At 42.3% G+C, this 20104-nt stretch overlaps 1 protein-coding gene across 1 annotated transcript in view; it reads left to right on the forward strand.

Annotated features, from left to right (window-relative positions):
• The window catches only part of LOC131665514 (uncharacterized), a 98661-nt gene that overhangs the window by 70661 nt on the left and 7896 nt on the right, over window positions 1-20104 (forward strand). The window contains exons 3-4 of the mRNA XM_058937430.1: window positions 16887-17028; window positions 17251-17318. Coding sequence (XP_058793413.1) covers window positions 16887-17028; window positions 17251-17318 — 210 coding nt within the window. The remainder of the gene's footprint in view (window positions 1-16886; window positions 17029-17250; window positions 17319-20104) is intronic.

Genomic DNA, 20104 nt, shown 5'->3' on the forward strand with positions numbered 1-20104 from the left:
TCGAACAAATATCGTAATTGGAAAAGTCGAACTCGTAAATTTGTATCTGCTAACGAATGAATGCAAAGTAATTTGTGGTTAGCTGAATCTTTCTGCCGACTGTTCATTCGGTGTACAGAGCGATATTCGAAAAAAAATTTTCATTTGAAACTTCCCATTGTGCGCGGACGATTATCCCCAGTTAGAGAAAAGGAGAACTAATACAATCAGCTCCGATTTAAAATGCAGCCCCTTTCTTACACGCGCACCTGCACATCCATATATATGCGCTGCCACGAAGGGAAGCCTCTGTTCTTTTTTTTATATTTGAAGTGCTTATCGTCAGACATGCAGCACAGGCGAAGACCCTTTGCGACTCCCCTTCTCCCTTTCGCTTGATTTACCTGTAGCTTTCTCTCACTGGAGCGCGCGTGTCTTGTCTTCTCTCTCCCTCTCTCTCTCTTTCTCTTCGTGAATAAATCAAATCGAATTCCCGTTTTGTTTTCCAAGGAATTTATTAGACCGAGGAGAGGGAGAGGATTCTACTGCTGCAGCGGTTGATCAACCGCTTTGCGCTTTGTTACTGAACGGTAAACTATGGAGGGTGGTTTGCGTGAGTGGATTTTAGTAGATATGCCCTAATGAGCAAAATTTAATTACTAATCATTGCAAGTTTAACTTATAATATTTTGTTACAATTTTTTATTTCTATTACTTATTGTCAAGTCTACATTTCTCTTATAAAAATAGGTTTACGTATAAAACGTCAAATTGGCAAGTTTCGTCCATTTGTCTGCGACGTAGAAAAGCCAACAGCATTGACGAAAAATCGAGAGAAAATTCAATACACACAGAGATAGGATAGATGCATCGCATCGATGAAATTGAGCGTGTCAAATGGATCCCACACTCCATTTAGCAGCTATATGCACACGCAAAATCAACGACTGACGTCGCGACATTAATGAAACTTTTTAATTGTCGCTGACCACTTTTCAGTCTGCTGTGAGCTTTCTCTCACCCCCCCCCCCTCTCGCTCTCTCACTCTCTCTCTTTCTGACGCTGATCCTCGCATATGATAAAAAAGGGTAAACGTAGCAGCTTTACCGCTCGGCTAAGCGTGCTGAGTTTGAAAATTAAAATAAGGGGGAAATTAGTGTACGAACAAAAGTTTGATGTTCTCGACGGATGATTTTTTCGTGCTTGACAGTGTACACTTGAACTTTATGGTTAGAGATAATTTTAATGGCGTGGTTGATGTGAGGATGTATTCGAAACTTCGTTTTTCTCGAGTTTATGCCAAAATTTTTTACAAAAGATCTTTTTTCATATACGTTGGAATTTTATTTATTATACCATACATATTTAGCTGAACTTGTTGGAATATATTGCGTTCATTTTAAGATCAAAGCAACGATATAAGTGTACTGGAACTGAATATGAAAATTGAAAAACTGACTGTGATTCACCTATTTTTCAGTCGTTAAAAATATCGTAGAACTGCTATTATACTTTCATTATTTTTATTTACATAAAAAACACGTCTGATCCAGCAAGACTTCTACGACAAATAATTAACAGGCCTGACGTTTGAAATTTAAGGACGTTTGCCTTTATGAAGGCCAGCTCTCGTACTTCTTTTTACTTCTTTTTTTTACCGGCAGTGACAAGATGAGTTGTGTTCATTATGCTGAGCTGCTAACGAGAAGTTGGAGATTTTGTAAAATAACAAGCTTTATGCGCCAAATATATGCAATCGCAGAATAGATCAATAAGCAAAAATGTATCTACGTTTTGCTCTCTTTGGCATTAGTACTTTATATACACATCAGTAGATCCTTAATTAACGTTGTTAACGTTAAATGTATAAGAGAAGCACTTTTCAATATATTCGAATTTAAGCGCGATTAGAAGTATACGTTAAATATTCTCGACAAAACCTGTAATTCGGTCGAAATAAAAACTGGACATCCGCATGATAAACGAGGCGAAGTTAACAACTTAATTACGCTGTAGTGCCGAGCAACTGATGCACTTCAATTACGGACACTCTTATCTGCCGAGAAATTTTCGCCGATGAAAAGTGCATCCAGCTCCGACCGTCATCCTGATACACTTGGATGGAAATTCATAACGGTATATGTATACATAAAACGAGCTGCTGCGGCCGTGTTATAATCGCCTTTACTTACTACGATTAGCGAGATTAATTACTTTTTTGAGTTTATTTTCCTGAAGCTTGGATAATTAAAGTGATTTCCGCGGTCTTTTCTCTCGACTGGCCGCCTCGGGCAACGCTACATTTGGTCTTCGTAATTCTCCAGTGGTTTGCATCATAATTTTCGATAATCTCATCATTTATTTTTCAGTATTAAACCATTAATACGTTTTAACATGCATTTAATGCATCTTTTAAGACCAATTTACGAATATTTAAACTTTTTTTCCCTTTGAAGATCGCTACGCTTTCAATGCTTCTTGCGTCTTAGAAATATTCATTGATCGCTGATGGTAAAACAAAGATACGATCGCGGCTCATCAAAATCCAGGCGCTTTCTTCCATTGTATCTTTCATCACAGCAATTAGCCGACTTTTTTTAACTTCCATTCTTCGCCCGCTGTTCAAGTCCAGGTGTCCGGGCGTAGGTTCGCATAATCGACAATTAAGGTACCTTAAGCGTCGCAGTTGTTCTTCGCGAGACATGTGCGTATTAGGGAGCTTGTGAAAATTCGATTGTACGAGACTTGATTACGCAGTTGCAAAGGACTTTGGATTCGGATTTTCTCAAATTGCAAACAGAAGTGGCTTCATTGTTGGGGGAACAACATTTCTTTCAGTTCTATTTGATTGGTTTGCTAAGATCTGTTTGGATTACACTTGGTAATTAGAAACTGAGCTCAGGCTTGGAGTCAGCCAACTCTTTTGCCGCCATTCACAGTCCTAGTTTAAGCGAATAAACGTTTTTGGCTTAGTCTTACGCGCACACTTATTTGTTGCGAGGATGAGGCAATTATAGAATGCGATAGGGATATAAGTGCAGTCAATATTAAAAATTTGAGTCTTTGTAATTTAAACAATAATCGATCTCAGAACAATCGCTAAACTAACTAAATTGTATGGTCAATGTCCTTCAAATTTAACTTATTCTATCTATTTCTTCTCTTTGCATACATAATCTGAAATACGTATAAAATCACCAGTTTTTTTTTAATAGAATATTTTCTTAAAATATGCAGATGCATTTATCTACATATATATAATATCTTTGATCACGGTTTTTCTCTTAATTTGACTTTTTGCAACATCCTTGATACACAAATTCTGTTATCATCAAAAGCGACGAGGTTATTAACTCAGAGTTGAAATACATAATTTTTAATTCGATCAATAACAGTTCAATTTGCCTATGTGTATGAAGATCTATAAATCTCTTGGATATATTATGCAATTCATGATATATAATTCAATTTTTCGTATTATTTAAAGAAACCAAGTTATCATCAGACTACGTTAGAATCGCCTAATTAATCATTGTGTTAATATTCGTAGAATTTTGATGTAACAATATTCTATTTTTTTCTCAGGTATCAAATGCGAAAAAGATCATTCGAAAAAATGAGGCATTGCACATTTCCTTTAAAAATTAAAAAAATCGCGTATTCAACAATTACCGCCATCACGGTCCCAAATTCGTCCCAGGCGGTCCATAACTCGAGAAAAAGTATGGCTTCCTCGCGGCGGTCACTACACCTATATATATGCAAATGCACTGGGTAAATTTCTTAATTTTTGAGACGCGTCAATTTCAGCCCCTTTTTTCATCACCGCTGGTTCCATTTCCGTGCAGCAGACGGTATACTAAAGTGATATTTGGGACAAAGTGGCGTAACTCGGCTTCGTTCGTTATTGGACTGGTGCATCAACTGAATTTCAAATATCTTCATTGTTGACGTCACTGTATAATTGAGTTTCGGAAATTGTTGAGCGCTATGAAGAGAGAAATAGTTGGAAGAGAACTATGGAGTAGAATTCCGTAACATAAAGGGCCAATTCAAACGTAAAATATTTTTGACTTTTGAAATGTGATTGCACGTAAAATTCTAAACTAACAGATAGATTACAGGAACATCCATCCCTACAATTAGGATATTTCTTCTCGGGGTTTCACGAGACAAAAGAATTCCCAGCTAATTAATAGTTGAAAACTGTCACCGTTGCGGCGGAGCATAAAAGTAAATATTAGTTCGAGTCTGTTAATTTTGCATTATTAATAATTATGTAAATTCGCGTATCCATTAAGTATAAAGAGGAATTGCTGTTTCTCGTTGGATAATATCAAGATGCGCGCGTAAACGTACTTTTCAGTTGAGTCATGCAAGTGCCATTCAGCATCCGACTTACTTCACGAGCTATTAAGGAAAAATTTTATAGTACCCGTTCGCTTGCAGGCAGCGAGTAAAGAGGATAGCATTCGTACTTTTGTAAAAATATATTGCTGAACGATCCTTCGTTAATTTTAAATTCTTAATTTTATTTTCCAGATTTGTTGCTTACTTTATTCCGGTCTTCGCATTTTAAATTTATTATTGAATAAAACTTCACCAAAAGAAGTTGAAAAAAAGCACGAACCATGGTTTATGGGAGGAAAATGCTTTTCTGTAAAAAAATGAAAATTTATTTAAAGCTAGAGAAACAAAACACTGAATGATTTAGCGATTGACTTTACCAAATGAAAAGAACGAAAAGCATGATAAGATCAAATTCTAATGACCACAAGGTTGGACGTATTTCACGTTTGGGACGTCACGGCACGCCATACTGTTTGTATGCGGAATTAGTTAATGCGTCCTTTCATATAAATATTCGTTCAAATGAACTCAATCGTTTATTAATTGAATCACAAATGAATTTGACGGCTGCACAGGTACTAAAATGATTCTTGACTTGCGTTTCTAGCCAAAATGGTAGTTCAATCAATTGCAATTTCGACATGATTGTTTTTATTCCATGTGAAAATTAATAACAATGAAACATATAATGAAACATATATGATGTCAATCTTGATGTTATCTATTAATGAGACTAATAAGCAAACATAAAGATCAATTAAGTATCTAATCTCAATGTTCGTCATGTGATAAGAAAAGTTCCGTATTATTTGTAGTCTTTTAGACATTGATTAAATCAATTTATTAAATTCAAATCGATCACTTGACGAGCGAAAGTGAATGATTAGTTGTATCTTGGTAGACTGAAACGTTTTCGTTATATAACGACGTGTAGCAGCTAATGCCTAGACATGTGCAATACATCGATCCACTGTAATTCGGAAAGCGTCGCAAACTTAGTGTCTGCGGCGGAAGCTTGGAATTGCGATTAAACGGACTTAGGTGCTACCAGTGCACTGAACAAAGCCTTTGTTAGTGTTTGCTTATTGCCAATCAGCTGGAGTCTAATCCTTCGAAGCATACGTACACGTATGCTTCGAAGGATTTTGTAATAATATTTTTTATTATTACAAGTTGTGAGCGTTTTCGTTATGTTAATAAATAGTAAATAATTAATGGTCATTTTTATTTTATTATGCAGGTGGCTTTCAATTTCTTCTTAGGAAAGGATCTGATCCATGCAATAATCCCTATATAAATTTTTCATACAATCAATTTATAAAGCCAAAAACGAAATGAATGATAATCGATAGACAAAGTATTTCTCAGAAAAAAAAACAAGAAGTTTCTTGCTCTCAATGTATCTCTATGTAGCGCGCATAAGATAACGAAGACAAATGGAAATTCGACAAACTTTTTACCACACTTTATATTATACTCACGATGTACAAAAGCCTCGCAAGCTCAGAGGCGGAAAATCGATTTGTAACCCAGTTGATTTATTTCTCGTCACCTCGCCGACAAGAGATAAAGCAGAAGAGAGAAGCTTGCGGGGATCAAGAAAAGTCCGCCTGGGATCGCCTCGCTATTATAAACATTAAATATTTCAATATGGCGATAGCAGAGCAGAAGCTGTGGCGGCCCAAGTAGGCGGCCCGTAAAAGCAGCTTACGACTTTAAGCTCGGCCTGATTGAACTATTTACGTCGCGTAAACCAAACCTAATCCCCGGGCTACGCGTCCGCGCTGAATACGTTTTCCCGTTGTCGATGGCATATCGAGCGGCAAAGCCACGTCGGAAAAACCGTCGCCTTGCCACTCGCTGTGAAGATACCTTTGAGAGATTTACAAGCACCGAAAACATTGTAATCCTGTAGCATTATGCCCGCCGACACAGACGCCGTGGCTTTTTATCGACTGTTTCTCTCTCTCTCTCTCTTTCTCTCGGCTGCGCGTACGCGAGACGTCTTCGACATCGGTTCCGCGTTCGCTTTACTTTCGCGGCGGGATTGCAAGGAGCTTGCTGCAATATGTTTGTCCCTTTCGCCGGTCTAGTTTCACGAATAGTTTAATGAAAATTTCGTGGCTCAATTTACCCCTCGTAGATAGACAGAAAATTAAGAATCGCGACTGCGGGCAACTGATCGGTCGGCGAATCCTTGGGCCACGTTTCCGATTTTTCAGCAGATAACGAGTGTGAGCTCCTACAACCACAATGACGCGGCTGCTACCCACATCGGACAACTCATTGCGAGCAAAGGGAGCGACGCTTACGTTGTAGTGTATGAAACAGCGAAGACTAATTGTAAATAAAGAATGTATTGTGTTTTATTTTTTAATAAATAATTAAAGCGTACCAATTTTCGAAGGGATAAGTTTTGTTAAAGGCGTAATAAAAGTATCTCAGGCAGCGTAGAACCCTTGCGAAGTTGATTGACGGAAAGGAACACTTATTAGAATGGTCCTAGGTTGCGGAGAGTTTGTTCTCTTTCCCTTCGGTTTATTCCGTTCGGTGATTCCGCACATGAACAATCGGCGACGTCGACGAGGCTAATAAGTATTCATGCTCTTGTTTGTTTGCCTCACCAACGACCGCAAGAACCGTGCGATCTGCAATTGAGTTGCAAAAAGAACATCGAGTGAACATTTGGCTTCATCTTCCAAAGTGTTTCGCAAATTTTAGCTAAGTTGGCTGGTTACGCATGACGAGAGTAAAAGCAACGAAAGTAGCTCCATTTCCAACTTTTCTCGTCTCTCGGGGCGAAAAAAGAGCTGGTTGGATGGCGCGCTTGGGCGCTACGGAAGGGTCGAATCGGGTCGGACAAGCGTGTATACAGCGTACGGATATCGAGCGCCGGGCATTGTTCCGCCCGACTGTCCGTACAGCTACTCCTGTGAGTCGCTTGGTCGAGTGCTTACGCGATGCTCACAGGTGGCTTATCTTCTCTGTCCCCTCCCCCCTCTCTTTTCGACTCCTTGCGTCGCGTCGAATGCAAAAATGAATATTCCGACGCTGCTGCTTTACGTTTCCATTCCACACACACACACACACACACACACACACACACACACACACATACACCGCATACATAATGCTAAAATTGTTAATCTTCATGCTCGGGATGCGTTCCGCGCTCGGCTGCGCTTGGCTTCCGAATGGCTGGATACAAATTTTGGACGGGCGATGTGCCGATGATAAGGGGCGATGTAGGCCTGCTTCGAACTTGAACTTGGCTCGCGTTCGTATCGCCACTCCGAAAGGGTGAGAAACTCCAACTCTTGGAGCTCCAATTCGAGCTTTGTTCATTCGAGCGAACTTCATCTGGATTCAGCTTTACCTTTTCAAGTTCAAATAATGTAACACACTTAGCAATGAAACACTAGGTATTTGTTGATGGAAATGACATTTGCATAGTATATCTTTGGGCAATTGTTTTTACTCAACGACCCATTCTTACGAAAAACTGATCTACTATAAGATCATTAGCGTTTTGTTTTATAGCTGTGTTATTAATAAATGTAAAATGCAGTGTAATAATTAAGTAAAAACAAATGTGTCTAGCCCAAGCGAATAACTCACGCGAGCAGCCTCTTGACGATGAATTTATGCAGAAAGTAAATAATAATGCTAGGATTGCCAGCATAAACATGAATAATTCAAATTTTCCGCGGAGAATACGAAAAGAGTCGAGGATGTCGGCTAAATGCATAGCCGCAGCACATTGTGCTTCTCAATTGCGCGTGCGAGCCCGTCTAATGAAATATCCAGGCGCTCTAATGATTATTGCCGAATCGACGTACGCACTAGTCCATTAATCTCGTCTTTGGGGGGGAGGCAATATGGACAGACGGAATGTCGGCAATTTCGACGAGTTTTCAGGGCACAAAGAGCCTGAGAGAAAGACGTATTGTTAGATTGCGCAAATCTTTCCAACGTTGGAACTCGATTAATATTATCCGCACAAAGAAACGCATTGGAACAACAGAGAAATAGCGCAAAATAGATATTACGTAGATAATGAAGCAAGTTTAATACTTTATTGCTTTCGAGTAATGTAATTTGGACAGGTTACAGGAGTCAATTACGTGATGATCAAACAGAAATCAATAAAAAATGTTTGCCGTCAACGACTAGTAAAAGTTATCTCAGTTCAATGAAATTAAATTGCATTATTCACCGGAAATCGGAAACTGAATCGATATCATATTCGAGCCATTAAGTATATGATACAATTTGCTACAAATAAATCTCCGCATCTTGTCATGTCAGCGACTGCATCTGAATTATCAAGATTAACACATGCTTAGCATTTGCGAAAAGGGCAGCAAAGGAAGTGAAAGCAAATACCGAAATGAGAGCAAGTGACTTAATCCTCTGGATTACAGGGACGGAAGGAAGAAGGCGCAAGGACCCTGTGCGTTCTCACTACTCGGACAGTGCCATAAATTGCATTAGTCTGTGTTGTTCTAATTTCACCGAGGGCTGACTTTGCTTTCCTTGCGTCCATTTTAGTTTCGTCTCGTGCAATTAATCTCCGACGAAGGAGCTTCGCTTAGATCAATGACTTGCAATCGGGTCACATGAATATTTGCTTAGTTCTCTCCTACATTTATCATAAGATTGACATTTAATTAATTATTTTTATTGAGTCGTCGGATCATACGAGAGGGCACTTATTTAATCAGGGGATGCTGACTAGATTGAAAAAAATGAATTCCTGACGGAATAAAATGAAGTATGTCTGAATTCTAGATTCAAAATAAAAGCACCAAGTAACGAAATAAAAAAATAGCATAATTACTGAATCTGTCAACTAAAAACTGGATACCTTCGAGAAAAAAAACTTCTTACTCGCAAGTTAATTTTTATATCGGAAAGTATCCTGACTATCAAGTTATTTGACGTCTTCTTCTTAAAAATATGCCAGCTCAGCTTGGGAGCCGTAAATCAAGTATATATTAGTATTTTTAAACGGGACGGTGCGCGTATGAAAAAGTGCGATGCTAAGATATTTATCGGGACGAGGCAGTCGCATCGGGACTTCGGAGGAGGACGCTCGAGGCGCCTCGCTGCGCTCGCTTTTTTCGTTTTAGCGGAGCTTGCGATCTCGCGCCGTTATACCCGGGAGAAGAGCCTCGGATCGTGTTCACTGCCGCTGTTTTTTTATCTCCATTCGTTTTGTCTCGACGATGAACTATGCAATTTTTTTATTGCACTTCGACAGCCACTCACATTAGATCTGCTTGTTTTTTCGCTAGCCAAAGTGGCCAATGGTCTTCGTGCTCGTCGCGGGTCCGTTCGGTCATTCCACAGAACAAATCGCTTACTTCTTGCAAAGCGCTATGAAAAACATTTACAATACAATTTTTACAGGATATCTGTGCACAGTAGAAACAAATTGAGCTTCACTTTTACCTATCCGTACACGAATCTTGGCAAAAAATTTTTGGCATAGACGCCAACCGAAAGTCTGTCAAGCGACGATCGGCCATAAAATGAAATCTTCTGGTAAAAAAAAAAGTATAGGTAGCGTGCGCTTCTGCGACAAGATAGGTTGTAGAAGAGAAACGGGATTATCTCTGAAATTACGGAAAAACACCTTATCGCTGAAGAAGTTACGTCCACAGCCGCATGGCGACGACAACGACGACAATGACGATGGAACAAACACATACTCGAAAGTTTGCTCGCCGAGTAAAACACGCTTTAGCGGAAGAAAACGGAGGGTTCGAAAAGTGGCCTCTCTCTTATTTCCAGTCGTACGTACACCGGATATGGCTTGTTTTTTCTTGTTTTCCTTTGCTCGCGCTGCCTCTCGTGAAATTCATTTTCAATTTTTATCCAGCAGTGCTATTTCGGCTGAAGAATAGTTGGCACATGCAATTGAATACTAGCGACATGCAATTGAATACAAGTTGGTTTTGCTGGGACAATTACCTGCGTAAGCTTTGTGCTATTGTTTTGAACATCCCTAGTCTAAGATGCTATCTCGATTTGTCGATGTTGCCGAAAGGTTGAGCCATCGCACGCGAATTTCGATGGATTACCAATGTTTAATTATCGAATTCGCGTGAGCACCACAGCCTCGATAACCGGTGGATTGCGCTCGAAAAAGAAAAGTGAGTCCCGGTAATGAACGATGATTATCGCTGCGTACTTGCGCAAAGAAAAAGGACGAGTAGGAGAAGGGAAGGAGAGGCAGTAAAGAGCTACTTGGCCGGTGCAAGCAAGAGCAGTCGGGGCTTTTGTCATGACCGCGGGCGCGCCGCTCCACGTGTCTTTTGTTTTGCGTGCAGCCAGGCGTGGGTGCAAAGTCCCGAGGCCCGCGTGCTTTTGTCTCGGCGGTTGTTCGCTGCCGGCCACTTGACGGACGGATGGGTTCCTCTCTTTCCTCATCCCCTTTCGCCGGATTATTCTTTCTCTCTTGAGCTCGTTTTTTTTTTCTTTCCTCGAGTGACGGACTTCCATTACGATGATGGCTCGCGTGCAGTTTTATCCCTCGTACTCGGGGATTCAAAAAAGCTCAACGGTAATTGGCAGATAATGGCATCATTCTCCGCAAGTTTCAATAAGAAATAAAGCGAAAATCTCTCTGCAGCAAATTGAATTTCCGTTCGACCGCGGTATCTCAAGAGTCGACTGCAGCGAAGGGAATGCAAGTAGTCGATTTCTCAAGGAGAAAAAAAAAATGAGTTGACGTATTCACAATAGAGGCACGACTAATGTGGCAAGTCTATCATTACAGTCGTTTTTCCCACTCGCCAGTTCAGCACCTCTGTCTCCCGTCGGGCAACGGCACAGAAATAAACTACAGGAAAAAGCAGCCGCGCTTACTCGGCTAAGTACCACGCGAGCAAAACGCGAAATTTCCTCCTCCTCGCGCACAATAACTGTCGAGCTTTCCTTTTTGCAGCAGTGAGCAGAGCAGCGGAGGTCTTATTATATAGGTGTTTTTCGCGAGTGAGCCGAGCCAAGAGCTGGGCAAGGCATTTTTCCCATGGCCGAGCGAGCTTTGATCCTGCGAGTCGTCGACGGATAATTGCCGTGTAGAGTCGAGGATGTTTCTCCTCCGGCCAACTGCCGCCTCTTCGTTTTTGATGCAAGTGCAAAGGCTGTAACGAGCCTCGCGGCCCATTGCCTCGTTAGCGAAGCTTGCTACTGCAATTGAAAGAGTAACGCAGGAAGTGATATACTATTTGCTTTATAGCCGCTAATTCATATTTTCCTGAAACCCTCGTTATCGCAATGAACCATTGGAAGGCTTTATGATATTCACGTTTGAACGCATCCCCGATAGCTTTAACCAGATCGGTAAATATACTTTCCACGTAACAAAGATTGAATTATAATTATAATTAGCGCATGCATCAATGTCAAATGGACGACCGAATTAAGAATTTCCGTCAAATTATGAATCAATATACGATAGCTTGGATAAGTGATTTGGTACTGGAATAATCTTTTTGGAAAATGAAAATTTTTCAATTTCATCTTACGTGCCCATATCTGATATTCTAAAAACAAGCAACTCCGCAAACTCGTATAGCTTGCTCAATAATTCACGAAGCACGTGAGTCGGCGGTCCGCAACACGTGCGATCAACGAAACGATAAATCATTGAATACCACACGAGCTCGCGACTAGCGAACTCATCATTTTCCTCGATGCATACAATTTCGACTTATCGCGCTTCGATCGACGTGCAAACGAAACAATTTTCAGACGCTTTCGGACAATGCCAGAATCGCCACAACAATCTGGATTGTTTGCGCGGCATCAATTTGGCGATCGACACGCGATAGCCTCGCTCGTTTCTTCGTAGGGAGTGACACGAAACCGCGTTCCAAAATGAGTGCTGTACCGTTCACAAATTAAACAATATATGGAAATACGCTCGCGTGCATTCGGCCTATGTATACAGAGAAAAGCCTTCCAACGAATTTCGTTCGTTGGATTTCCCGTGTAATCCGAAAAATCGCGGCGGCGAATCGCATGTGATTAGGGACAGCGTAGCCATGAAGTAGCGGCAGCGCGCCACACTCTATACAATAAAGATGGCAATTTCTGCCTCTGGCGAAAGTCATATATTCACTTTCTAATTACCATGCAATCAATATCATTGTTTCCACTGTTCATATTGACGGTCTGAATTACCGTCTGTTACCCGGCAAAAGTTGCAATTTAATCAATGCCCTTTTGAGAAAGTTATTTGAAGCACAAGATACAAAATTATGCACTAGTGCGTTTGACTTTTTTGGTGATACCGAAAAAATTGTTCTCCTTATATGTACGCAAACGTACAATACATAAAACACATTGACGTCATAATTTTTCATCTGGAAGATTATCTTTCTAGATACTATAATACACGCTACACATTTCCACGTGTACTGCCATGTATATTAGTTGGACGGGTGTTCATATACTGAACTTAAAAACACGCGAAGTCGTTGATCGACCTGGGATCAGCTGTACCTTACACGTCACAGATATACGAGTCTACGTGAATGCTTACGCGATCCTCGACCGGCGAATGAAATGCTTCTGTTTATACTTCTCGACTATTTGTAACGATGGCCTCTGCCGAGGGTTGGCGTTTCGTAGTGCCAATCCAAATTACAGTTTCTCTGCAACTGCATGCAGCTGAAAGATGATGATTTAAAAACTATCTCTGGGTATTGCGCTCTACAAGTTTTTCGCGAGAGACAAAGCGAAGAGGATTCAATTTCACTTCTAATGAAAGTGATTTGTCTGCAAAAAATGCAAAAGAAAAAAACACTATTCCGAGCGCTCGTCGTTCATATTCCTGAGAGCGCCTGGGCGTCACGCTCTCTCCCTACATAACTCGACTCGGCGACCGAAAAGGGTGGCTGCAGCTCGCGGCTTGCCGCCCTCGGCATGCCAATATATCGTCCGCGGCGCATAAGCTCCCCGCCAGAGAGGTGAGCCTCCGCGCTCGCTGTAGCCCGGCCAACTCTGATATCGATACTCGTGCTCATGGGTAAATACCGAGGATGCATGCAGCATGCGATTTCAGGCACACCTTCAGAATGTCGCCTTCGATATTCAGTTTTGTCAATTTTGAAAGGATGCCAAGGGTAGCGTTTATGCAGCACAGCGCGAAAACGTAATCGCTTTGTCGTCGTTCGCACATCTGTTTGGGAACGAAAGCCAAGGGCAAATCCGATTTGCTTTCATACGAAAATCACATACGCGCGAATGTAATAATCAGTAGCCGGCTTTGAAAAGTTCTCATTGCTCGGCAGTCGAAAAATAGGGAAAATCGCGAGCCCGAGATCGCTTATGGATCGACCACGGAATTTCCCTAATCGAATTCGAAAAGGCATCCGACATCGCGTCAAATAGGCACAATCAGGGGCTGCCAGCTCGCACGCGCCGGCCAATCAGAGCCTTTATTCATACTCCGCTCGCTGCTGCCGCGAAATTACGGTCACGTAGCGCCTTTTCGCTGCACGCACATCGCTCGGAGAGTGACTGTTTTATTTTATTCGGGCAATGGTTCTTTTTCTTGATCGAGGCTATGAATTTATAAGTGCAGGCCAAAAGATATCGAGCGATAAGTGTTGGTAGGATCAAAGGCTGCATATTTATCGATACGTTGACTATAATCCTCTTTGAAACAGCCACAGCGCGTTTGAAGTGATAATTCGACCGAGGAAACTCGATCTGAACTCAGCCCATAAAGATCGAGCACCAAAAATGCAAAGGCCACGAGATTCTCGAAGGCTCCCTTCGATGACACGTGCACTTAAGCGACGACTTCCTGCCCAAGTGCGCCAGTAGATGTGGCCCCTCGAGCCGCCTGCCGACTTCCCCACATGTGTAATTTCCAAGATCCCCTCCTTCTTGTTTTTCAAATATCCGCAAGACTGCTGAGCCGGCAGATAGCGAAAGTTTCGTCATGCAGATTGATGGCGTCAGATGTGAATCGGCATCAAATTTAAAATGCGGAAATCGAAATCATTTGAATGGAGGACGTGAACACTTGGTCGAGCTTTAAAACACGGGAGCTCGCAAACTTCGAAATGGCCAACGAATCTGCGGCCATCCACTAATTTGGGATTCGAGCGAAGCGACCAATCGTCACGAACAGGAAAGCTCTCGGCATCCGTCTTCTTAGCACCTGTGCCGTGAATATTTCAGGCGGGCGAGACGTGCTTGAGTAATCAAGTGAGCAAGGGGAGATAGCCAAATGCAATTAGGCCGAATGTCCGAGGCAGATGCCCAGCGGCGCGGCCGGCTAGGCTTTGTCGGAGCAATAAATGCCTCTGTAACCCTCTGCCGATTAAACCGTTTGTAACTCACTCGCTTTATTGCCCCCGAAGCTCTGCGCGAATAAATACGCGCGTGATGCGCTTCGCTCGGTCGTCCCGCTGTTTTCTCAACCAGCTCTGATTACTTTTGCCAGGTGCTCCGGGGCCTTGCTTCACTACCAATGTCACTTTTTTCACGCCGATGAGGCATCGCTCAAAGCCTTTCTCAATACGGAAATAGCCAAAGCTCTCGATCCCGCGGCGAACAGTCAACGCCACCGCTCGTCGCTTGCCGCGATTTCGCGCTCCGACTTTTTTTCTACGCGACGTCCGATATGATCGGCTTTCCGGCTTTCCAATGCGATCGCGGTTAGTTAGTGAGAAACGAGTATCGGCGGAAGCCACTCCCGACTTCCAAAACGAGACTGGAGATCGCGATAAAAGCACTGGTCACCAAGTCGACCGTCATTTAGCGCTCGTCACGTTTATTCACCCCGTGGAATGCGGAATAATCATTTCGCCGAACGAAATATCGCCATTAATTGCACATTTTTCTCATTGCCTGCTTTCGGCTCTTAATACATTTGATTTGAAAAGCGAGTTATTTTCAGTCGTGGAAACTTACCATGATCTCTTTTTGTTGGCTCATCGTTCGACAACTCAGTGAGCGGTCGTTTGGTCCTTCATTTACGAGCTTTTCTGCGCATCCACGTGCCCAAGAGTATTGACGACTGGCAAGGCTGTTGCAGTGTCCCAAGGGACCTTTGCAAAAAATGAGCCTGTAAAAAATTTAAAAACAAATATCGGGTTGCTGGACAGTTCTCGCGGACCACTGGCTTTGACCCTTCGGTTGCCTCGGAGACAACGAGCAAACAGATCGGCGATATTACATGCTTTTGCGCACGTGGCTTTGTTCCCATCGAATGCGCACTGATACTGTCCGCCCATTGCAGCAGCCGCGGGCAGGTAATTTCCATTTTGGAAAACTGCAACTTCGGGGGAGTACGGACGCATGTGCGGCTATCCGGCGCGGCCTTGTCTTCCAATTAACGCCATTGTTCGGGGCACACGCGTGTGTACACATGCCTCCCAGGCTTACGCACCACCACCGCTGCTGTTAAAGCTGTATATACTCAAAGGGGAGGGAAGCTCGATTTGCGTGTCCAAGCCCCGAACCCTGGCTTTGCTCTTAGCAAATTGTTGGATAGGCATCACTACCATTGCCTTGTTTTATTTTGTTCCGTCGGTGATCGAAGCTGACATTATATACGATGATTATACGTGCTATAATAGCTAGGGGGTGATGTGCATTATATTCTTCAATATATTTAAATATTATTTTTTTAATCTTTTACAAATTTTCTCTATCATGGTAATATGTCTAGGTCAAATTATTTCATCGATGTTCCAGCATTTGAACTCTTTTTCAATCATCAAAATTTATTATTTACCCTAACTAACGAATTACCCGATACAAAAATCGGCTGGTCTATACCGATCTACGCAATTACAGAAGTACCTGCGAGACGATATTTACTCGACGCTGCTTTTTTTCTTCAGTTTGCTCTTGTGCTTGAATTTAATTTTTTTTAGCCGACCTTCGTCGGTCAGCTTTATCATCGGGCAATAACTCCGTACTAAGTACACCACAAAACTCAACATTCCTCCAAATGATTACTGTTGTTCTCTTGCGTTATTCGCTTTGCACAGTGCTTTGCTCGAGGAACTTATTTGTAGCGGCTAGACTTCTGCAGATTGCGACAAAACACGAAAACACCTATTTATAAAGTGAGGTGCAGAGGCTCTAATGAAGCGGCTGACCCGTTCGCTGTCAACGACTCAATCATTGAGTTTTCAACCCATTGCTCGGCCTTCAAATTTCTTTTGAAAAAAAAATTATTTTGACCACTATATTTGATTCTCCTCTCCTTTCTCTACGACTACTTGGTGTAAAAAGCCCGCCAAATTTTAGAATTTATGGTTCGCGGGATTTATCAAAATTCCACATTCTTTCGCGCTGGAACGTACATGCAAAGTTGTAGGCACATTTATTTTCAGCGTTCGTTGATATATACAACGTTGAAAAGTTGGAAATTGATGTGACACAGCTTTAGCATCTGTGAGATTCAAGAAACGACCCTTCCATCATTCCCGATCGCTAATACGAACCGATCAATAGCCACAATGACTTTTCCAAAGTAAACAAGAGATGTGCCAAAGCAATATGTGTGTTTTATGTTGCAGACTGCAGCTTTCCATCGACCTACAGCGGAAGGTGGTTTCAGATGGGCAAAGAGGGACCCATCATCGCCAACTCGACGCACTTGCTCGACAGGAGATGTATAGCTAGAAAAGGCAACGACACCTTCCTTACTTACGATGAAAAGTAAGTTTGAAAAAGCGTTCCCCGCTGCCATCGCCACGAACTTTGCATTTTTTATTTACAACTTTTCTTTCCCTTCTAACTTCAGTCGACTAACACACACACACACACACACACACACACACACACACACATCCACTCTTTATTTGACTTTGTCAAGTAAATTAAATTCTAAATCGCTATCCTACGGGAAATAACGTGAATTCTTTGTTTTTCCAATTTTAGCACGGAAAAATGCTACCGGTGTATGATATTCACGGAGCGACACGAAAACGTCATCCAGTACCGAGAATGTGAGTCAATTTAATTCATTTTTGCCTAAGTGAATCACGCGATAAAAAGCTTCCACAATCGAGTTTACAAGTGTTGAAAGGTTAACAATAGAAAGGCAGCATTCGCGCTTGACCAATGGCTGCCATTACTACATGAGAAAAATGCACGTGCATTCACCGAAAATTTGCATCCATTTTTCGGCTCCATTTTTGAACTGTGTAAATTATTTAGCTTTAAGCCACGACTCTCGAAGAGACGGAGCGAAAACTCATAAAATATTGCACATAATCCGCCAGAAAAATCCCGTAAAAATCCGCCATTAGGCAGGCATAAGTACGAGAAACTCATTAAAAAGGGGGAACAGGACGAACGGCAAAGAGAGCGATGATAATTCAGCGCGCATCGGCGTCGTTAAAAACTCATAAAGCCTCGGCGGCGGCCATGTGTCGCTGTATGGTATTATGCCGCTGCAGCGCCAGTGGAAAGCGAATAAAACTTGCGGCTGACACATTGCGATGCAATATGAAATCGGCCGTCTGGCTGTAACGGCGCCTGCACCGTGACGATGTACCTACGAGCTTCGATTGCTCTGCCAAGTGCTTTTCCCCATTGCCGCTTCTACCTATTAGTATGCATTGAAAAATTGTTTATTTTTCCAACTGTTAGCTGGTGTCCGCCAAAATCAGTTGAAAAAGTAAGCCACGGTATCTGCGCTTCAGATCAACCGAATAATAATAATATCATCGTCGGACATAAATAACAAAAAATCCACTCTAGTATCACGTAAAATCTTAGCGGAGCATCTGCTATCGCGATGCGACACGTAGTTGACGCCAGGTGTCCTAATGGATTACCAATAGAGGCAAGTTCAACCACGGAAAAAGCAACAACGGCTAATCGTCGCGTAACACTAATGCGATCCGAGTCCACGCTCATCCGGTAATTATGGCCACAAAGACGCCCTCAATCATGGTAATGCCCCTTGATTAATTACAGGACCGTTATTTTTTTTTTTTTTTTTCCACAATACAACCTCACTGCAGCGGTATAAAAGAAACAATCCCCGCCATACAAAATCGATATACGCCCATAGAGAACCGACAAAATACATGTCGCGAGATATTCAAAATTATCCGGCGAAAGACAAAAAAAATTGATCCGCGAGAAGAGAGAAAAATAGGGCGAGTTCACCCTCGTGCCATATGCCGAGAACTGACTGCAGCTCGGTTCGCTGTTTTCCATAATTGTTTTCCAAGAGTGTGTCATGGCGACCGATTCGATAGGTAAAAGAGAGAGAGAGAACAAAAAATCGCAGCCTTCTGACACGCATGAAGGGGTGTCGGCCTCGCTTACGTCACGGCCGGAGCATTGTCCGCTGACGTACCCCTCAGCTTCGCGCGATTGTCTTCGACTCGAGTGGTGGACTTGATTTGCTGTACTCTCGCGTGCGGCCAGCAGTATGATTTTGACGCAACAGCCGGAATCGGGGAATCGGAGGGGTTGACGCTCGGGAACATTTTCCGTGGTTGAAATGGCTGATTACGGCTGATATATTCCCGCGGATATCGATCCTTATTTGTTAATTTCCATTGTAGATGGCTAGCATGACGACACGGTAACACTCACAAATGAAACGTGCAAAATCTAATCAGCAAATATCGCTCTAACGATCTTTAACTTCCCAGAATATCTTGTCGGCATAACTTATGAAATCTTGGTAAGTGCTTCAATGCCACTGTTTAGCTATCTTCAACATTTCTCTCGTAACCGGTTGGTCTTGTTTGTCGGAGTGTAGTTTCGATGTCACTTCTACTGTGAGCCAAAGTGAGATTAAAAAAGCAGAACACACGTACGTAGAAAAGCAGAGCATTCAGTGATATTCATATTCTTTTCGGTATAATTATGTAGTACACGGCTCGCGCATATCTCAACGGCGGTAAATCATTCTCGCCAATGTGTCGCTTGTCGATTTTCAACTCATCCCTGTCGCTCGCTACTAATTCATATTCATCATCCGAAAGTTCGGCTATAAATTCTGCTAATTATTTCGAATGCGATCAAAACTAAACTAAAATCAAAGTAACAATGCGTGGTTTATCGGAATCGGATGAAGAGAAAACTTGTGACATACAGAGCTTTATTTTTCAGCATGGTTCGGGATGTCCCCACGACTCTAACGCAAATAAAAGAACCTGTTGACAAATCTCTTCGTGTCGCAGAATAGTCCACGGTAATTAACATTTTCATTGATCGCGCCTCAACGATAATGCTATCATTTAATAGAGGTGAAGCGGAATTAAATCACATTCGCGTTATCACTGAATCCAATTAAAAAGCCGCTCGATAGGAATTATTGAACGACCTCAACGATACAGCGTTGATTGAAAAAAGAAACGCAAAAACAATATCGCAGTTTGACGCGAGTCGATAGAGAAGCAAATCCGCATACTACTCTCCGGATGTTGTTTCCTCTCCGGGCAGCAGATTCTCATCCGTCAGTTATAAACCGGATCTCTATCATCCTTCCAGCCCCGGCAGTTATCTCTGGTCGATGGCTACCGTATCGGAAACCCGAGGAAAGCTAGCCGATTGGACTTTGTTTTCCTTTTTTTTTTCACGAGAAAAAAACCGCGAAGCTCGAATGAGAGAAGCTCCCTGGTGCGTCAAATGCACGCGGGAGAGAGAGTCAAGAGGGATGCAGATTAGCTTTTTATTCGCGCACGAGTGCATCGCGCGCGGCGCGAGGCGCGTATGAATGCGCCGAGAGGGAGACTGCCGATTGGCTCGGCGCGCGGCCGAAAAATTC

Source organism: Phymastichus coffea, unplaced genomic scaffold (genome assembly GCF_024137745.1).
Source record: "Phymastichus coffea isolate CEN01 unplaced genomic scaffold, Cenicafe_Pcof_1.1 PCOF00052, whole genome shotgun sequence".
NCBI lineage: Eukaryota > Metazoa > Arthropoda > Insecta > Hymenoptera > Eulophidae > Phymastichus > Phymastichus coffea.